General features: G+C 34.6%; 1 protein-coding gene across 5 annotated transcripts in view; it reads left to right on the forward strand.

Moving 5' to 3' along the window:
* The window catches only part of Hrb27c (Heterogeneous nuclear ribonucleoprotein at 27C), a 35,292-nt gene extending 12,094 nt beyond the window's left edge, over positions 1 to 23,198 (forward strand). For 3 of the 5 annotated variants that reach the window (XM_070672389.1, XM_070672386.1, XM_070672391.1), the window contains one exon: positions 9,296 to 12,009. In XM_070672389.1, coding sequence (XP_070528490.1) covers positions 9,296 to 9,447 — 152 coding nt within the window. In that variant the 3' untranslated portion in view covers positions 9,448 to 12,009. The other 2 variants (XM_070672388.1, XM_070672387.1) reach the window with 2 other exon arrangements.
* The last annotated feature ends 99 nt before the right edge of the window (positions 23,199 to 23,297 follow it).

The following is a 23,297-nucleotide window of genomic DNA, read 5'->3' on the forward strand; positions in this document are numbered from 1 at the left end:
TCGTTCGAGAAGAGCTCTTCTCAGAACAAGCACAAAAAAAAAATTCGATGCTTGTTCACTTCCTAACCGTTAACAGACACGGTATAATATGTAACACAGATAAGAATAAACGAAAGAAATATTTAAACTGTGGTCTCTGATGGAAAAGTCAGCGCGAGTGACTTGTACATTTGAGACACTCGTCCCTCCACGATCTTGTATTTATTAAATAGTTGTTATTACCGGATAATTAAAGGAAAAAAAAAAAAATGATATAAAACGAATAATTGACGAGATAATTAAATAAGATGATCACACAGGCTGACTATAGAGAATAGTGTAAAATATAATAGACCATTTTAATATGATGTATGTGTATCTATATAAACTTTTGACACAGCGGGATGCGGTTTCTGCAAGCGTCCTTTTTTACTTTCATGTCATATCACTAGTATCTATAATACGTATTTTCTTCAGTTCCTTTTCTCTATTTTTTTTTTTTTTAATTTTTTTAAAATAATTTATGAATATCGATTCCTTAAATTAGTTTAGCGGCTGCTTTCCTATTCTTCCAACGATTTTGGAAATGATATCAATGCGCGAAAGGGGAGGGGTATAAAGGGAAAAGAAAACCGATAAACAATCATGAATATTTTTACAAATTGTATTATAAGAATTTAGTGTGTGGCCGTCGGACTGGCTTCTGTTCGGCCACACCGTGTAACGCACGTGGAAACTGGTTTATTTTTTACCTCCGATTTATAAATACTATTAGGCACGTTTAAGACTACGATTATTATTGTTACTATTATATTAATTAATTCTATATTATTATTACTATTGTATACATCTATTATTATTAATACTTATCACTGTTTACTCTTGCTATTGCTACTACTGCAAGTACTACAATTGCACTATTACTATTACACTATTATTACTGTCGATGATAATTATGGAATATGCGGACGATGCTTATAAGTGTTTAAATTTTAGATCAGTAGAACGAGATCATTGATAGATAAGGTGGAGGGAGGGGTTTATTGTAATCGTGTGGATATGTCTCGGTGGGGGATATCGACCTGAAAAGTTTACCTGATTAAATATATGACTTAATTGTATTTACTCTGTAGGATTTACCATAGATCTAAACGAGGCATATTTCGGAAGAGTGCTCTCCAAATGCTCATGTTTAATTACCGAGCGGGTCGCGTTGTGTCTTACTTTATCGATGAGGACGGCGAGTATTATGCTAATGTATAATTCACAAAGGTAGACCTTGATACTACACGTATAAAGGTAATTAATAGATTACGATTACAGAATCCAGCAGTTTCGTTAAGCGTTATAAACGTGATCTCATATAACGTAATTTATTGCCCATACTTTTTTTTTTTTATTTTTTCTTATCCATCGAACAGTAAGGCTTCATAATATCTTAAGTGCAAGATGATCGATTGCTAATTTTATTATTTTTTTTTTTCCTTGTATTCTTTCCGTTATTCGTTTCGTTAATCACGTCATTAGTGCTTGTTACGCTTGACAATAAAGTGTTGAATCGCGTTGCATTCAAAGCTGAATAGTATAAGCCAAGTTCTTTTTTTTTTTTTTTTCTTCTTACGATTTATTATTGGATAATATATCAACATGTCGATTTCGAATTTAAAACCGCTTTGCATTTTATTAAAAAGGTCTTATATAGTAAATTCTTTTTCGTCTGCGACGAAATATATCGTGGAGAAAAAAAGCCGGTGTTGTACACGCCAATTGGATAAAGAAAAACGAGTGCAATGTTAACAAACGCGACTCGTGTGAACTTTTGGGATCAACGCAATAACACACAATTAACTAAACACATAACGAAACAAAAAAATGCGTCTAGAGAGCTCAATCAAACAACCAATTTTACACTAATTATTATGGTAATGCAAAAGAGACACTTATAAACATTTACACTCATGAACACATATTCACGTACAGACATATACATTTTTATCTTGAGACACGCAAAAGAAAACTATATAGATGAAAAAAGTAAAGAAAAAAAAATAATAAAATAAAATATTATGGTTGTTCTAAATAATTAACGCGTTAATTAATACCTAACTTGCAAAGGAGGGAGCGGCAAATAATAACGATGTGTTTTATCTACGGCTGTTTTTTACAACTTATTTTATAGAATAATACCGATAAATAACGACGCGGAATAAGAACCACTAGTATATCAATTATAATTATTACTACTATAATATTGTATTTCTTACTATTATCGATTTTTAACTAAAGTTAAAGCGTGAATTTTAAAATCTTAAGTGTATGCGAGATGTTAAGAAAAATGCGGTTATTACATTTGATTTGTACAGGACGTAAATATAATCGATGCGTTTGTTGACGATTGGTATAAATGGGGGTAATTAATTTATTATATTAACGAGTTTCAGACGGATAAAAGTAAATTTAAGCGCGGAGACGGGAGAGAGGAAGAAAATGAAAAAGAAAAAAAAATAAATAAGAAAATGGTTACAAAGAGTTAATGGCTGCCTTTGCCGCGACTATATGTACATACATATATTTTAGATTATGAGGTGATGATATAGTTGAGAAAGGAGCGAGGCGGGAAACGGTTACGCAAATTAACATTTTAAAACCACGCTAAACAAAGGCAGGACGAAGAGGGCTTTAGAGCGGGGCTATTTGAATAATTAACGATTGCTAATTGTAACAAATAACATATTTATATTCAACGCAATATTATTAATATTTTTAAATACAGAGGTGACGCATCTAATTAATGTAATAGGTAGCATATACTAGGGAAGATATACTTTGATTCTAGCCGTTGTTACTACCTGCCTCATTCGCGATTTTTCGCGAATTGCACGGCTTGCTCTCAGGGTTGTTGTTGTTCTTTTTGTGTATTAATGTTTCTTTGAGCTCTTTTTTTTTTCTTTTTTTTTTTTTCTTTCTTTCCTTCCTGCCTTACGTTCATCTACTCTTACTACTCTGAATCGCTCGTATTTATTTCGTCTTAAAGGCAGGCACTTTTACATGCCGAGTATCTTGATGAAGAAGCCCTAAGCTCAGTATTGAAATGCCTTTATTGCGATACATTCGACAATCCGTTACTTTTATTTTAATAGACTGGAGAACTCCTTATTTTCGTTCTATATGGGATGTTAGGCGCGTCTGAAGAAAATATTTTTTTTATCTGACATCTGCTGATGATTATTATTTTATTAGATTTATTTTTGAAGATTAGATTTTTCATTTTATTCGATCTTTACGACTTTGATTAATTTTGTGTGAGTTTTTGCAATATATAAATTACGGAAAATGAGAAATTTCATATACACACACACATCTACAAATAACTTATCTTTGTTTTTCATTTACACATTTCCATGTTAATTCTTTTTTTAACGTACAGTCAATAGAACGAAATACAACATAATGAAAAAGAAAACCTATAAATTACAGTTAAGTTAAGTAATTTTTTTTTTCTTTATTAACTTAATTAGATATGTAAATTCATCTCTCCTTGTTCATCCTACAAGCGAATGTAATATAGCATGCATTAGGTTTCTTTTTTTTTTTTTGCCAGGCAAGTTAAGTATTTTGATATTTAAAGAAATGTCCTTAAATGTATAAATAATTCCGGGGACGTCGCGAAATGTCTGTTTTAACGTTAAGCGCACGTTTTAGCGTCCCGCACACTAAAGACTGGTCGTATAATTAAATATTACACTTAACTACTTATTACTCGTATCGTAATCTATCGTGGAAAAACACTTTCTATTGATATACATGAGTTTCTCCTGCCGTTTTTAATTATTAGTATATATCTTAGTTAGTATCACACAACGACGTGTAATCATTGGCTACTGCATTTTCACTAAGTGACTGTTAATCTTTAAAATTGCGAACACACACATCGCGCAGTTCCTCTTCTTTATTATTATCAGTTTTCTCGTTTTCTCGAATACATATATATATATATTCTTCAAAGGAAACGCGTCATTTAATAGCAAAATAGGTAAGATCGATAGACAGGGTGATCATTTAAGTTAAAAACATGAACCGCGCAAATCAAGGAACGAACATCACAGCGTAGCCGCGACGGGGCCGTCGGATTAAAATCGGAGAAGAGATAATCTCGGTGATAGGGAGACCGTTTCGTCACTGCCTGAGTCTATACTTTATCAAATCGTTCTTACTTAATTTCGGATAATTGAATATCAATCGACGAGTAATACCAATTTTCGCGAAATATCGACGGACGATTTCCCTCGGAAATTTCGATAGACTAAATTTTCTCGATTAGTCTGTTTTTTTTTTTTTTTTTCTCTTTATAGCTATATTAAGACAATGCGTGAGGTCAGATAATAAAGAAGAGGCCGCTGGTATATATTGTACTCAGGTAGTGTGATAATCGTCCGCACATGTGGGCAAGAGTATAAGGCAGTAAAAAAAAAATAAAAGTAAAAAAAGTAAAATAATAATTTCAAATAGGACAAAGCTGATTAATATAAGAGACAAATGTGTTATACACACACAAGATATATTCTAAATTACGTTTACATAGAAGCAGTTAAGGCATTAAATTATAATTACAAAGTGATTTTCTCTCTTGCGAGTCTGATAGGACATGGTAATTATTGTCTTAAACGTATATAGTAATGCGAAAACAATGTAGAGATTTAAACAAGTGAGTTTTATATAAGAGAAATTCTAAAATATGTTTATGTTAAGGTTTGCGCAGCGGGCTGATATTTCAATCGTTACGAGAGAGGGAAAGCGAAGTGGAGGAATTGAGACCGCGCCTTAGCGGGATAAATCACACGCAGATGTACTATTCACGATTCTGACACACGCAATCACACAAAAGACACACACACACGCAATGCAATCCAATGATCCGAAAATACACAGTACTGAAGAAGAAATGAGTGTATCGGGAGAGTGATCAGCGATTTCTAACAAAAACCACGAGTGCATTAGCAAATTGGGCAAGTTAGCTAGAAGATGAAACGAATAAATAAAGTCCTATAAATTGTATAATTATTTTGATCATCGAATCTCCAGGCCACGTGATCGAGAGACCAAAAATTCTCGGATCTTGTTACATTGCTTTGGGAACCATTGATACGAAAGACAAAAAAAAAGGGCGGGGAAAAAAAAAGAAATTAAGTAATATGTACGAAGGAACGTTTAATTTTTTTTTTTTTTAATTTTTTAATAATGCGGGAAGTGGGGGATATCGCTATCGTTTATTTCGTTCGAAAACGGTCGAGTGGTTATTTTAGTAGAATGGAATTCCTACAGTGGTTGGGATGCTTTAAAATAATATCTCGCACACGATACGATGAGAGAATCGATTGATCTACTTTTATCATATTTTAGTGTGAAGTAATAAGGTAATAGACGTAAAGTTGGTAATGATTGTAACGATAATAAATGAAATTATTAACTGTAATAACATGACCTGTATACTTGTAAACTTTTAGCATTGTATTGGTAAGGTCGTATCCCCTTACGAGCTAATCGTGAATAGAAATAAAATAGATTAAAACGAGGAAAAAAAAAAAAATTTATGGTAGTAAGTTTAGTAGTATATCACAAGTGTGCGTGCATGCGCATTTCGCTGTTTGCATATGCGACTTGCGATTTTCTGAAAATGAAGGGAAAGAAAAAAAAAAAAATAAGAAGTAAAAGGAAAACTTGGGCGTGCGCGTAGTGCTCGTCCCGATGCTAAGAATATATTTGTTAAATGATCTTTACGCTCGTGCGCTTTCCATCCGTCTTATTCCCAGTGCGCCGAATTTAATGTCTCCCTGTGCTGAAAGAGGATGTTCGACTTTTTACTTTGATAATTGCGAAATAATTTATACAATATTTTATACAATTGTGTATTTCAATATTGTTATATTTATATTCGGTCTAAAAGTATTGATTATTGTAAAACGAAGGGAACTTTGTGTGCTTGATGAATTTCGAGGTAAAATCCCTTATGGGAATACTTTGCGCAAGAAGAATCTGTGCCTGAGATAAATATGCCTCAACAAGGTTTTATTTAATCTTATCTGTTAGTTTATTCTGCACGCAACGTTAAATCAATCAGTCTGTTGGATCGCAGACGGATTGTCGTCCCGACAAGCATTTTATCTTACAATTTATGTTTAACGAATTATCTCTTTTAATGATGCGGCCATTTTTCATCATCAATGGGGAGATAATTATGGCAGTATTTATTTTTACCCAGAACAACTGTTGTAAGATAATGACAGATAAGCTTGTGGCTCGAATGAATTACTTTCTACATCTATGATATACAATTAACAGCTTCTTAATTAACTGATAAAGAAAAAAAAAAAATCAAATAAGGATAAGTTAAATTTATGTATAAAATGAAAATAAATTGTGCCGAAAATATCGTGTGACGAGTCGTTGTGATTTTTCTTTCAACAAATATTCGTAACTAAGAGTGGCGATTGTTTTGAGCTTTAATTAAAATTATTATTTAGAAGAACGCGCGTATCAAAATTATTTTTTTTTAATTATTAAAATAATATTTAAAAGATATTTATTAAAATTAATAATAATAGTAATGATAAATGTTTGCTTTCTATAGAGTTTATGTCGTTTTCTCTTTTTACATTTTTTTTGGTGACTATAAAGAAACATTTTATAAACAATATGTAAATATGTATTTTAATTTATTCCGTTCTTAACAAGAATTGTTGAACGAAAAATTATTTGATCACTTTAGAAGTTTTAATGTTGATACGAAATAAATACATATTATAAATATGTTAAGTATTTACATTAAAAGTTTCTCTGTGTTTAATTAATTAGTTAATAAAGAAGTTATTCAGAAGTTGTTACACTTACAACGAAGTGGGTTAAAAAAAAAAAAAAAATAGAAATCTACCAACTCTATAAATACAAATTAAGATTAAGAGCAATTATGAATTTCGAAGTCGGACATCTTTTGGACAGCACAAAGGTGTACGTTCCAAGCCAAGGCGCATAATCTTCTAATTAATTATTTTTTTTTCGCAAGAAAAAGCCAAAAGATACGATATAGAATTGAAAAACAGGATAGGATAAAAAGAGAGGAAGGAAGGGTGGTGTAGGAGGTTTTCTTTTGGAAAGAGAGCGAGAGAGAGAAAGAGAGAGAGAGAGAGAGACAGGGAAAGTGAGAGAGAAAGAGAGAGAGAAAGAGATAGAGAGCAAGAGAGAGCGAGAGAAAGAGAGAACGAGAGAGAGAAAGAGAGAGAATTAAATTTAAAATGGCAAGAAAACGATATTTGGAAGAGCATAATTTTTTTGTAGCTCCTATATTAATAATGATTGCTGAATAACTAACATAAAGCATATGTTAAAAGAACACTGTTCACACGCTACTTCTATCATGTATTTACATATATCCATTACGACATATGTGTATGTACACGCACTCGTATGTCTGCTCGTATAAATGTATACCTTTAAAAATATATGCGTATATCATATAGGGATCATAAGTATTTTTTTAAAGGTATGTACATTGTATGCACGGTCATTCGTGCACACGTATGTCTGTTGCATACGTAAATTTATGCCACACACATAAAACACACAAAGGAAATGGAAAAAAAAAAAGAAAAAGAAAACACGTGCATACACATAAAATATGTATCAGACAAACGCATCAGCTGCATAACGCAATCTTTTTTCCTTTTTATTTGGTGGAGAATAGACGTATTATCGACGTTGTTGACGGGAGTAATGTTGGTTGCAAGAATATTTTTCATCAACCGTTGTAGAAATAAGGCTTAGATCTATTTCGACGATGTTATTCGATCGACGCGGATCGACATAGCATGCACAAATCGAGACTGAAGCTTTTCAACTTGCTTAATTGTAGGCAATTAATCTTGTTTAATCGCGAGGATACAAAATAGACGCGTGTAATTTCGAGTACTTTGGTGATCTTGCGTAGGATAAAATGCATATAATACAGAGGAATATTTATAAGAATTATTGTTTAAGGAAGTTGGATCTTTCGTCCTTTTTTTTATTTTATTTTAATTTTTTTTTTTAGTTGCCTACAGCAATCGCGATTCAATAGGAATTAGGTCATTCTTTTTACAGTTACCTTCATCGCACGACAAACAGTTGTTGCTATTCAGTTTGGCATAGGTGTGGTTATTTACGTAAATTTTCTGGGTCCTTTTCTGCAGATATGCGCTCAAGATATTTCTTGCAACTGAGACTACTGAGGGGTTCGGTGTAACAGAACGAATGAAAGAGGAACAGTTGGAAATTGTTATTCTGTACGTTGCAGGGACATTATTTCGTTTGACATCTTCGCGGTTTTACTTGGCACGTCACATTTGCGATCGCGTCACGTAAACCGATCTCAAGATGGGATCGGTATATCCCAATCGATCTGTCAGGGTGTATTTTAAGCGAAACTCGAAAGTAAAACTCCTTTAAAGAAAAGAGAGAAAGAATAAAAAAAAAAAAACTCAAATCGAAAAGTTCTAGTGACCCGCAGTTAATTCGTTTTCCTTAAATAAGCCAGTCTCTAAGTCACTTGGGACCCGATACACTTTCTTGTTTAAGTACTAATTAATTAACGATAACTCTTAGAGATATCACAGGGCCGAGTGGGAGTATCGCGTGTAACACAATATTCGATTCCGTTTGGACGAAATAAGTAATTAATGCCTGGCACATGTATGCTTACGTAATTTGCCAATAGATCGTTGTAAAGCATAAACTAGTTGTAATTCGTAATTTAACTAACCGATGAAAAGAACTGAACTTGCGCGGCGAGGGTTTTGTAAACTGTTGGGATTTATATTTAATTAGACTTTGGTTATACTATAACGAAACTTATTACTCGATAGAGATACGATACGTGTAAATTTTATTCTATGATGTACAGTACGTCAAAAAGTGCGCGGGGTGGAGGTAATAAATGCATTTCGCGGCGTAATAAGGGAAACGTGAACCTGTGAATTAATAGTTTTATCCTTCTCATAGAAAACGTCATGGTTAATATTAGACGGTACGTTCAATCAGTAACTAGATCGTTATGGGGGACTTAATTAAGGAATTACTATTAATGGCTAATTAAATGACCAATCGCGATCATTGTACATGTGAACAGGAGTGCATCCTCTATTATCGTATAATGGTTTGGCAACTACATCTTTAAGAGCAAACTTTTTTAACGTTTTATGTTACCATGCGACATATATTTAATTAATTTTCTTTTTTTTAAACACATTATTATTTAATTTTTTTTCTGTTTGATTTAATTATATAGGTACACAATGGCAAAACACAAATGATTGGTCCAATTTGATCGGGACTAGTGTTGAACGGTTACTACAAATTTGTGATCAAAATATGATAGAATCGTCGACACTTTACGAAGTTATGGACGTAGATAGTGATATAGAAATGACAGAGACGTAACAAAGTTTACGGCTTTAATAAAATTACGGACAGGAAGCATACGAAAGTATTGTGCATTTGTGCTCTCGCGTGCAACTGTGCAAACGTTTACAGCAGATGCTGCAAACCTTTGAAAATAATTATAGGCAATCAGATATTTAATTATTATGACTATTTCTCTGATAAAGAATTCAATTCCGTATCGCCTATATCTACATTTTTCTAACTGCCTAAAATTGGCACGTAATAATGTAAGAAAAAAGTTTAGTCAACGTTTGTGGGCTTAAATGATTCTTTTATTACAATAATTGAATTTCCGGAATGTTTAACTAAAAAAAAAAAAAAATTTGTTTTCCAATATCTTTCGATCGTTCAACGAAACGTTCGAAAATCTAATTAATCGATTAAAAGAATCGTCTACGTCTGCGAAGATCGTATAGACTTGCATTCATTAAAAGGAAAGAAAAATAACAAAAAGAATTTACAAAAAGTTAATGAGTTATTAAAATGTAATTTTTTGGAAGTATCGATTCGTTATATTTTTATTTATAAATAAAATCGATTTATTTGGAAATATGTTTCGTTATTTATTAAATTCAATCGCAAAATTTATGCAGTTGCCGGCCACTCGATTTCTAGCTCGTTAATATGTCGAACCTTTTGCATTTAACAAGAGTTCTTTAATGCTTGTGATCCGGACGCGACGCAAATGTGACACACAAGGAATTTACACATCTTAGACGCTTTTACAATTACGCATTCGCGAGAGAGATATTTATATATATACATAAGCGAGCGCTCTCGGTGAACTTTTTCGATTATAATATCCTTCCTGTGTTAAAAGGAACGCTCGCCTCATTAATTAATTAAATGAACGGCAAATATACAGCCGAACTATACCGATAAATAGTATTTACGAGTCTGTACGACGCATATACTAACTAGATAACTGTTTATATTTTAACAAGTAATATTTAATGTTTGATGTTCATCTACTACACATTATACTTGTGTGCGTAAATGTAGGAGAACAGTTGTGAAGATCACTGTGTTAATAATGATAGATAAATCTAGGACGGGTTGATGGTTGAGAACGTATTTTCGGATATCAACGTGACAGTTCAGAATATTATTACATTAATCGAAAAAAAAAAAAAAGGAATTATTCACTGTGTTGTTAGGAAATATTGCGTTTAATCCGACCGGTCTAAATGTGGATACGGAATTCGATTAATCCTCCGCTTTTATTTCGCGTACTAATTTTTCTCGCCGCGAGAGTCACTTGAAAAATTTATCAATCAAGAGAACAGTTGGAAATTGATAACAAAACGGCTCTCGCAATCCTAGGATTCAATTATTGACTATGGTACGGCAGTTATTGAGCCGAGATTGAATTCACATTTCGTTCATTTTTGAATTTTGGTTTTTGTCCGAACGGACGATATTTCTCCCGGATAAAAAAAGGGAAGAGAAACAAAGGGCTAGGATTAATGACCCACGAGATCGAAACAATTGTTTTTCAATTTTTTTTTTCTTCCATTTTTTTTTTTGCATATACCGCGGTTATTTTCACCCAACATATCATTTCGCTGAACGAAATACGTTCAACGGCCACTGCCCTCCGCGGAGACACGATAGCGACGACCCTTTTCGTACTTGATGGCTTTTTTCTGACGGGATGGCCAAGAAAAGTGTCGCTGCGTAACATAATACGATATAACGAGTAGTCAGCGTATTTTATCCAGCTGAACGAGGTAAATAAAGGGAAAAAAAAAAAAATACCAATCGCTGTTTCTCCTTGTGAACCGCGTGCCACGCGTACTCGCGCGTTTCACCCCGATTTGGAAATATTGCCGTGACACTTAGGCTTAGGATAAAAAAAAACACGGAAAAAACAAAACCTTATTAAAAGATAAAAGAAGTGTCAAAGTACTGCTACAATTATCATTAATTAACTATTAAATATTAACGCGTTAGTACCATTTAAAACAAAAGATCGAAAGGAAAAGCGAGAGATAGAGAGGGTGAGGGAGGGAGACCTAAATAGAGGTAAAAACTACTAATGTTATTAATTTCTATTTGTAATTAATTAATTGTCATCAGCCATGGCTTTACTATTTTCTTGATAAAGTACTGTATCTACAGCTCTTCGAGGCTACGAATATTAAGGCGTGCGTGAGAAAGAGCGTAGCTTAGATTAATGAGCGTGCGTATTTAACTAAGATCGAAGTGAGAGAGAGTGTGAGCTTAATTGATGTCGTGGTCTAGAAAGAATTTTGTGCGGCCGGATGCTGCGTGGGTGCCGGAAGAGTGCATGGCGTGATGAAAACGGGGCGCGGCCAAAAAAAACAAAAAATCTGGACTCGGTTAAGTAGGTAAATAGACATTATATAAGACGATCTGGAAAGACTGGGAACTTAATTAAAGCACATCTTCGGGATAGAGTTAATTAGGAAAGGCTGGCTGTAAAGTTAAAACGACTGTCGCGTTTATTGTTACTAATAGTTAATGGGCTATCTCTAACGTCTTACGGTCTAGTTTACTCGATAAATAAACCAAAAAAAAAAAAAAAAAAGAAAAGAAGTTTAATAAACTCGTTACCTCCGCCTAAGGATGATAGCTGTTACGGAAAATCGTAAGGTTTAGCTGGATAAGGCCAAAATCGCATTAAATAATACGGGAATAGAAAGTACACACCGAAAGTGCTACACACAGATCACTTTTTTCTTAACGCGAAGTAGTTTACGAAGAAGAGATAAACGCGAGGGAAATTTCCGCTTGCCCGAAACTTGCAGTTTCCTCCTTTATTTTTCTTTTTTTTTTTTTTCTTTTCTTTTTCTTTTATTAATTCGATTTTGTATTATCTTGACGCAATACCGCGTCGCGCGAACGATTCTAAACGATTCAACTGGTGATGGTTTAAAACAAAGGAAAGACTAAGATTCGCAGGTATTAATGCAGGCTCTGAAAAAAATTAATTGCTCTAACAACGCGCGGGACAAAAGTCGATGGCTTATTCTTCGGCTTGTTCGTTCTCTCATAACTACATCGGTACAAAACGTTTACTTCATGTTTCGACGACATGATAGCGGACTCCTTTTTACACGTGTCTTAAAATCGCGACTGTACAGAGGTCGTGTGCCCATCTCCGAAAGGGCACGACGACGTCGGTAAAAAGACGGACGGAGTGAAAGATGAATGAATGTAAAAAAAAAAAAAAAAAAGTAAAACACTTTGGACGTCGTAGCGGTAAATCGATATAATTATTGATTAAGAAATAAGTTGTGTACAAATGTATTATAAATTAACGATTATCTCAGAGTACCTTAACGCAGAAAGAAAGAAAAAGTAATTAATAAAAGAAACTCACTTGACTCGTTTTAATTATCATAAACACATATTATACATATATATATATATAGAGACCCCCCGGCTGTCCCGCCACTTTCGACGGGCGAGGACGAAGGAGAGTACGGTGCAGGATCAATAATTAAGATATCGATTATTGTCTAATTAATTAATTAAATGTAACTCTCGAAATAAGGCCGTTGTAGACAAGTATTAAAATAGGAGAAATGAAAATATTTTTAATGAAACCATAAATGCCAACTATTGTGTTCTCGTGAGAATCATAATTATTCCGTAATTCTTAAGTAAAAAGAAAAAGAAAAGGCGTATCTAAGTCGTTGATTATATAAGTCGTTGTAATTTAAACTCTTTTGTTAGAAAAGCAAGACGATGGGAGAAAAAGTCAAATGGAATATGATAAATCGCAGGCAGGACTAAACGTACGTGACTGAAACTAATAGACGTGCGCACGAGAATAATATCGGATACAAATATCGAGTGACTGAAAGTGCATGGTAATGAATCGATAAGAAAGGCGATCGAGCGACTGATAATTAAAAAAAAAAAAATGGATTTAAGGGAGATTCGAATACATACATTGTATTTTTAACAGGTCTGATACACGCGCTAAAATTTATCGAAACTTTTAAAATTTAACCGATCGAACAATTGCAATAATTCTTTATCGAGAATAAAAAAAAAAAAGAAAAGAGTTAAAGTTAAGCACGTTGTGCATGCTTTTTGGGTTTCGTGATGCCAAAATTATTTGTGATTTCAACAACTAATAAGAATAAGAGAAATATGAAAAGAGAATGAGAATAGAACGGGACATTTTTGGGAAAAGAGATGACTGTATTCGATTGTTCCTAGAGGAAAGACGGTGTGAGAGGGTTGCGTGATTAAAGAAGAGAGTGCATGAAAGGGTTGTGTAATTAAGAGTGATTAGGAGACGAATGAGCACGTAGGGATAAAATATTCGACGTTTACAACTTAAATGGCAGACACATACATAAACATATTTAGAGAAAACGTTCACAGATACATTTTAGTAATACAGGAGCATAGATCGTACGGGGTACAAGTTCGACACGCGGCCGTCGCGCGTCGAATCAGGTTTAAGAGATTTGCCAAATCCTACTAAATAAAAACCACGCGAAACAGAGTAAAGTTTATTAAGCTGCACTATAGCACGTAGGGAGTACTTGCATTAAAGGGGGAAAAATAAAAAAAAGGAACATAGCTAAAAACCATTAGTGTTTATTAAAACGAAGATGTGATGAAAAGTGCCGGTGCAATATTTCCAGATCGAAGGCGCCTCGAATCTGCCGTTTGTCGGAAGGGCTCGCGCCCTTCCGGTCCCGAACGAATCCGCATGCGAGAGAGAATAAGGGGAGAAAGGGAGGGTGTTAAGTAACGAGGAAAATCGTGATTACACAAATCAAACGGATGGAGACTCTCGATCATTGCACTTCTCTTGCGATCGTGTCTGTGTCTCCATTTCTTTTTTTTTTTCTTTTCGCGACGTATCTTTGTATCGACGGCGCGTTTTGTAGGTTTGTAGAGCACGTGCGTAATGTTAATTACCAAAATGTGACCAGGAACGATCGTCAAATAAAAAAAAAAAACTCGTCGGGACACGATTTCTTGACCGCGAAGGGAGTAAACGTGGTGAGAGCGGAGGAACGGAGGAGATGGCGGTGACGAATCGACGAGTGAACATTACGAAAGTAGTTAAAAAAAAAAAATAATAATTAACGATCGTTATCTATTTTTAGCGATGTTATCTCCGACACGATGGGTGGGGGAGAAATTATGGGAGATTGCCGTGGGCGAATAACAAAGAAGACAAAAACGGCGTTTTCGGTACACGTATCAAGTCGAATCGATATCACGCGAACATGTTTTTCAACATTATTAATTAATATTGGGAGATTTGTTAAGCTGGTATACATTTCAAATGAGCAGAAGGTGGAAGTGAAATCTTCAGAGGATAGACGACTCCACAGGTGATTGACATAGATCGAGTTAAGAGAGGTAGAAGGACTCGTAAGGGAAATTCAGTAAAGTTGAAGATAGAGCATGTAGCTGGTCGCAATTAAAAGAAAGGATGTATGGTAGGGAAACGTATTTGTTCTTTTCGCCTCGGCGTATCTTCGAAAGAATGTCGGTCAATTCGATGTGGTATCTTTACCGAATACGATAGAGTGGTCCAAACAGAAGAGATCGACGTCGACTCGTTCCGGTGATTTCTTCTCGTTGTTCCTTTTAGTTCTTGACACACGGCACTTGCCGGCAAAACGTTCGAGAACATAAGTCGCTCGTGAATTGTTTAATATATTTTAATATTTATCCGTATTATATATTTGATCGATTGCGTCAAGTATGAGGACCGTTTGCTCTGCAAAGTATTTTTTTCTTTTTTTGTTTCGTACTTGGCGCAAGCTGTTTACATTGGACGTGCGAACGAATAAGATGTATGTAACAATTCTGGAGTAGTTGCTTTGTTACTTGATCTTTGCCGGCAAACACATACGAACACATATACATGCACCATCCACACACGCGTGTACACGTTGCTTTCGTCATGTTATTTAGCTCATACGAGTACGTCATACACCATACGCTCTTACTCCCTCCCCCACTCTCGATGACACATTATGACAGTACTATTACGACATAGCTACTGTACTATTGCTACTATTATTACTACTCTATCACAATTAATTACTATTACAATTACTACTTAGACTATAATTATTATTATTACTATGATTATTCTTACTGCTATTATTATTATTATTCATTGAACACACATACACATATATATATATATAAAAATATATATATAAAAATATGCTTAACGGTGTTTCTAGTGGATTAATTGATTAATTGATACTTAAGATACATTAATAATAATAATAACGATCATACTGAGACATATATAATATTATATATATGTATATATATATATATATATAAACTATATATATATATATATATTTATATATACATAAATATATATATAATACACATATATAATGATATAATGATGATAAGTTGATATGCTGATTATAATAATATAATATAGAGAAAAAATGGATCATTATTCGTAAAAATACACTGGTATAGATTATGAGAAATTATGATTAAATAGAAAATGATATTGATGAAAAAAAAAAAAAGAGTTTCCATCTTGTTAATTAAACTAATTTTGATCCCTTCATTTAAATTAGATCGCACCTCACTTAGTGTAACTAATTTCATGTGGTTGAGAGACTTAAAACACTGCACAGCATAAATTTTTGTCCCCAATGACGATATTAGTATAAAGTTGTCGTAAGAAAGTTGTTGTACACGAGTACCAGTGATTAATTCGAATATCTCCCGTCTTAATTTTTTAAATATTTTTTTTAATTTTTTTTTAAGGGACAATTTATATATATATATAAATATGACTTAAGATATATTATATATACATGTATATATAATTTGCATTTAATACACACACATGGTATGAATGACAGCGAGCATGCGAGTGGGCGAGAGAAGAGAGATTACGTGAGTTCTTCTAGAATTTTAATTGCGATGATGCATTTATCCATCGATCGATATCCTTCGATCCCTCGGATTAGTGCCATCGTCACCGATATACGTTCCAGACCTTCTACTTTCTTTTTGCCGCTTCTGTTTTGCAATTATCTTACGCATTGCGATTTTTATCGTGCATACGCGATCTCATGTGCGCTCAATCGAAACACGGCTGGGCGAACGAAGAGTATTTCATTGGTAAAGTAAGGATACTTGGGTAGATTTATATATTATACGTGGAAGAATTTTTGACCCACAAACTTAATTTTTTTTTTTTTATGTGAAACAAATTGCCGAGATCGATATGGCGACAGTTTCGCGTATGCACGATACCGCTGTCATTAACGATAATGAAATTACAGAGGTGGTCCACTGTTAAAAAAAAATATTGATCAAACGGATTCTTTGGATTTCCATTGCCGCAATTATTTAAAAAAAAATGAAAAAACGTATCGGAAACGGTGGAGACAAACTTTCAATTAGTGCAGTGTTTTATGCGCATCCCAACATACATATTTCACCATTCTCTCGAATCTGAGACGTGTCGTCTTGTATAATAACCGGTATTAGATTGAGAACAGAGGTGTTGCATTTAAAATAATTTCTTCTTTTTTTTTCTTCTTTTTTTTAATATATATAATATATAACAAACTCTTTCGCGCTGTAGTCTCAGTTTCGAGTTGGTCTGGTATCAAACATGTGTCAGCACTTTCACATATTCATTTAATGATCTAATTCGCGAACTTATCACGAGCAAATTGAATGCGGATTTATTTAAAAAAGAAAAAACTTTCTTTAAAAGTTTCTTTTGTTTCTATAGTTTCTACGACTTTACTAAAGACTTGATGAACAATTGGTGTTGACACGTTAATAAATCGAAGCTTAATCTCTAAGTACACTTAACCCATTAACCGGGCAGGCAGTTAAAAAAAGTTTTTCCGGCGTCCGTAATTTTAATATGCGTATATAATTTTCATACTTTTAAAAATCGTAACATACGTAACATAGTTTCATATATTAATAGATATAATAACATATATGTAGATATAGACATATACGTATATCGATACGACGAGAAGATCGTCTAAAAGTGCATCCAAAAGTGGCACGGAAATACGTATATAAATTTCAATTAAATAAACTCAGGAGAAATTTTTAGATAATACGATTTCTAATTTATAAGCTTATTTGATATAAAAACGAATTTGTGTTGTGTGTTAAAATAGTGTACGATGCTTTTGAATTTCGTATCATATCACACGTAATTGATAATTTTAGATAAGACTTAGATTACTAAGCTGTAATAAGCATAGAATATATAATTACAGCGTTAACATTAGAAAAAAAAAAATGAAAACGAAAACTCGGTTAAAGGGTTAAACTAGGAGCTTCATAAAACTGTGTTCAACCACTTGAAGTAAGACCATCCTCGAAGAGAGAAAAACGTTTGAACCTACATCCATCTTTTTCTCTCCTCTCTGGATCCCCCTTTTCTGTGATAACGTATATTATCCTCGACCGTTGGCACGAAACTCGCTCGAGAGTTTCACTTTAGAGTGGCCCTCGAGGGAGAGAAGTGCGTTTCCCAGAGATGAAACGAGTTCTAACAACCCTCACCTGTCTTGTTTTTTTTCTTTCTTTCCCGCAGACGTCCTCCCGATTCCCAAATTCAAAAACGTCGAAACCGGAAGCCCGACCTTTATTCCCAACGGAGACGCAGCTCCTGGTCCCCAACGGTTCTCCCTAGCTCAGCATACGAATTACCATCCTTATAGGCGCTAAAAAAAAAAAAAAAAAAAGAAAAAAGACCGTCGACGTTATCCGAACGGCCGAGAGAGAGAAACAAGTTTTCACAAGTGCGCGAATAGATGGGAAAGGGGAAAAGGAGTGCGAGTGCCAGAAAGCGAGAAAAAGGAATGCGAGAGGAATGGGTGCAAGAATGGACGCGGCACAGCTTCCGGCCGGAGTATCTCCACGAGCGCGTTACGTGCCCGGTCACGTCTCTAGTTTCGATAATATATTACAGCTTGTTAATTTTATAGCGGTGACTTTGAGCTAGTTTCACCAGCGATCGAGCTGGCGCGCAGTAAGGTTACCGAGTAAGAATTAATTAATTAAATTAGCCAGAAGTAAGTGCGCTCGGTTTATACAGTAAGATTAACTAAGGCCACCGTCACATGTTAGCTGTATCATTTTCGTTATTAAGCTAACATTAAATTTTACCGCTTAACCTTTAGAGCGTAGTATCTTTGTAGTAAGTCTTAAGGTGTCCCGCTTTTATTTTTCTTTTTATGGATATATATATGTTACCTTTACCTCGTGACGATATTACTATAATTGCCTTAGTAATAAAAATATAAGTTAAACGGTAAAAATTCATTTAACGCTCTTCAATTGCAAATATTGCGAGGTGAAACAATGCGCGGTGTCTATTACGGGTCTTCAGGGAAATTAAATTTCTTCATTTTTATTATTATTATTTTTTTTTTTATATCACCGGGGGTTTTTAGTTTTTAATTAAATGAAAGCGGGTGGAGTATCACGATTAATTAAATAGGCTGTTGCTTGTTTTACGTTGAATTGGTTTGAGAAAATAACCCGAAAGTAGTTAAAGTTTTCGATTCGATGATGACGTTATTTGACTGACATATTTTTCTTCAACGTAACGTGACTTTGATAAGGATTGCTACGAATTGGAGAGCGTTAAATGGGAATCGATAAATTGTCAGGACGCTCCGGTTTTATGTCTACCGTGAACGGAAGTAAGGTCAGTGCGAACGAGTTAACCCATTTTTCAGGTGTCCCTTTTTTTTTTTTTTTTTTTTTTTGCAAATTAGACACGAGAGCCTGTCGCGATCCGTAACTCATCCGGAGATCCTAAAAGCTACCGCTGCGATGCTCGGATCTCTTGGATACGAAAAGATGTGTATAATCTCTTTCGAAATCTAGGTCGGTGATATTAATTCAGTTCGTTTACTCTCGAATTTCCAAATTACTCCCCGCAGAAACTCCGTTTTTCCATTTATTATCCATACCCCGCCCGTCGATCTATCCGATCCGTGTGCGTACTTGTTTATTCGTCCAGCCGTCCGTCCACTTATTTATCCATTAGAGATCATCCATTCGTCAATCTAGCTATCTATTCTTCCCATCCCCGTGCCTTTGATCGTTTCAGAAGTGAGATTTATATATATATAAATATTTTTATATGTATATATGAATCATTCTCTAATCCTATACACCTGGTATCTTCAGTTTTTCTCTGATTTTATTCGTTCGCTCTAAATATTTCTTGCTTGCCGCAAATCATATTTTTCAATTGTAAAATCTATTTCTACTTTGATTTATCGTTATGATTTTTCGATATCAATTTTCAAAGTTAATTCCATCAGAACCATATTTATGATCGCAACATGCTGTCACAAATTACTTACGATATTCATTCTTAAATTTTTATTGTGTCAAAACTTTAAATGATTGTCCTACTTAATCTCTGTTCTCCGTTAAAAGAAATTTTTTTTTTTCAATTAATTTCGATAATTATATCTTCATTCTTTGTAGTTCTCTATCACGTTAAAATATCTGCAAATAAAAGATACTTTTAAGAATTGAAAATTAATATGAATATTATCAGTACATCTCTGATCGATGAATCAACTAATTAATAAAAATCTATATCACAAACGTTAATCAGTTATTCAAATAGCGAGCTATTTATTTGATTAAATGTTTGAAAATCATATATTTCGCAGTCAACGTGCGTCTGCTAAAGTTCAAGACGATATTAGCATAAGACATTGCGTCATCAGAATTCGATCCAGTTCGGATCCATTCGTGATTGGGTTGCAAAAGAGTTAAGTTACCTCCGCTTGTCACGTTCAGATCTCCTATCGAGGATATCAGTCTCTTGAGTTATTATTGAGTAACCGCGGGTCACTGCTCTGTTACCACCCTCTCCGATTACGTCCTCTTGCCACGTCCTGGCACGCAGTACTATGTTCTTTTATGCGATTCTACACAGGCGCCAGATACGGATCGTCGAGCGTTCCTGCTGCGCCAGGAACCGACAACTACGGCGGTGGACCCCAAAGGGGTTACACAGGATCATCTACGTCGAGCACCAACAATTATCACCCTTATCGCCGCTAAAAAGGGATTAAGGCGGAACCGGTCTCTCTTTGGTTCTTCCTCTCCCTTTCTTGCTAAACGCATACCGTATTGCATACTTAAATAAAATACACGCCAGCCTTTATTTTAAGTCTACGTTGGAGAAGCACGTGAAGACGGCGTATGGTACTTCGTGGGACGAGAACGGGAGGTGTCCGCGGACGATCCGAAGAAGAAGGCTTCGACGTTGTTTGCCGCATATTTCGTTGACGTTTTTGATTTATATTGTTGGCGGTAAACAAGCAAGGCTGCAAAAATTCGCGACGAAATTATTCGGGCTTCCCTCCCGGATTGTTAACAGCGGACACGAACGATGTCAAGTAGATTTAAGGCCTGATAATACGACACTTCATTGATTGGTGCCGCTCGCGAGGTCGTACGCCGAGGTACACTTTTATGCACGTGCAGCGCAAACTCGTGATTGAAGTTAAAATCGATTTTAAACCACTTAACTTTTTCGCCCAACCCTCCCTCTCCGAATACATCTCGTACACCTTGAAACGCATCGTCCGAGCTTGCAAAGTCGAGAGAGAGAGAAAGAGAGAGAGAGTGCATGGCTTTTACGAGAGATTAGACATAATTGCTATTGATTAATTTTTTTTTTAAAGGTTTCTAATTTTATACGTACATTATACGATAAAGTATATTATATGTAATATATAGATAAATAGTGACGATAATTTTTCTACTAAGAAATTTAATTTTTCTTTTTTTTTTTTTTAATTTTTCACTGAATTTTGAACCTTTGACGTTTGCGAAACGTCTGTTGACGAGTACGAGAACTCGGCGAGAACTTATCAATGATCTGTCTACAATCAATTCCTGAAAAGTTTGAACGTACAAAATTTCTACGGCGATTGACTTGTGCAATTTGTTGCTTCTTACTTGTTTATACGCGTTTGCTAGTTCCACGTGTCCGAGCGCTGAACACGCCGAACCGGCGAGCTCGGCATCTGACGTTTTAACAAAATGCAGATGAGGAGCGAGAGCAAAGTGACTGCAATTGCAAATGCATATTAACGTGAACCCCCCGTGGATTGATATGCAAATTAAAATTGTATCGTGGTCAACTGTAAATGTCGCTAAAAACGATCGAGATAGAATCCTCGCGTTCCCTTAATCTAGACGTGTCGTAAAGTGAACAGTTATTCGGTGACACAAACCGTCGAATATTTAGACAGTTGTAGAACTGTTGTATCGTAGAAATATATACGTATATACATACATATATGTATATAATATATTTAATATATATATGTATATATATGTGTAATTTTTTAATTTACATTGTTCGAACGATCGGCTCGAAGAGTCTATTAATCAGAGTTTATCTTAAGGGGTGGCGTTTACACGTCTCTTCCGAATCCTTTTACTTTTGTTTGCGGACGATCGTACTGTCACTTCCTTCCTCTTATTTCGCGTTTCTTGTCAATTATAATTGTCGCGCGCGCGACGACAAACGTTAGAACATGGAGACCTAATACTTTCTTTTTTTCGATTTCTGTCGTAGGAAGTTTATTTGCTAGACGTCCTGTTCATTTTACTGACTGGATGACGTGAGGCTTGTGGACTTGAGGTAAAAAAAAAAAATAAAACAAAAAGAAAAAAAATTTTAAAATATTAAAAAAAAAAAAATTAAAAAATGCGCGAGAAGTTCAACGTGCTGCGAGATATAACCCGATCATTCGACACAATCTTCTCGATGTCTTTTTCCTTTTCTTCTTCCACGGTTTGTCTCGGCATCCGAGAAGCTAGTTTTTTTTTTTCCGAGTTTCCAATTTAGATATAAAATTACATTTGTATAGGGCAATTGACACCGTCGTCTGCGACATTAACGAGAATGCATTAATGCATCGACTTACGTGGTGGTTTATTATCAAACTAATTTATTTGTCCGAAATTGTTTTTCCAAAAGGCATTATTGATGCCACCGTGTACATAAATCTGGAGAAGTTTAATCGATTTGCATTTTAATTTTTTCGAAAATACGTATGCATTTGTCTTGTAATTCTTTCGTCGTTGTTTCCTCTTTGCAAGGTCTCCTTGCAAAGGCACGTTGTAAAGGTACGTTGTAAAGAGTGGAGCGAGCACGGGTTATCCTGCAGCAAAAAAAAAAAAAAAAAAAAAGTAGCGTAAGGTCAAAAATGCCAAACACGTTTATTATAATTGCGATAGTGTTTAAGGGACAGAGTACTGTTTTTAGGCACAGAGGTACATTTATACGTGTACACAATTGTAAAATGTACTCGACTGTAAAATAGAAAATGAAGGAATACAAGGCCTGAGCGCGCTTACGCATCGACTTATATTCCGGTGATGCATCTACGTTCCAACACGTGTACCTCCGCGATCAGTTTCGAGAGAAGTTCCGAAAAAATTCTGCGACAACGAAGGGAGAAAAAAAAAAACATGCTTTAGAATACGGTCGTGTAATTAATCTTATAACAATTAATTAAAGAATTATGGAATAACCTTGTCGCGGTACGACTGCTGTTGATGGCACCAATTTTCCCTTTCTACTATTCGCCACTCCAATATGACATTATCGTTTATAGTACTTTGTTGTATACTACGAATCAAGAAGCTAGCAGCAGACGAATTCTTTTATAGTATAGAAAAACAATTAATATTTCGTATGAATTAATAAATGTTCACATTTTAATAGAAAACTCGTCGTTTACTTTATTATTCTACCTCGTGGGTGTCCAATCTCTTTCCTCTCAACTCGGTTTGCTACGTTGAGTTTTAATAATAATCAACGTCAGTGG

The sequence above is a fragment of the Cardiocondyla obscurior genome, linkage group LG25 (genome assembly GCF_019399895.1).
Source record: "Cardiocondyla obscurior isolate alpha-2009 linkage group LG25, Cobs3.1, whole genome shotgun sequence".
In the NCBI taxonomy this organism is placed as follows: domain Eukaryota; kingdom Metazoa; phylum Arthropoda; class Insecta; order Hymenoptera; family Formicidae; genus Cardiocondyla; species Cardiocondyla obscurior.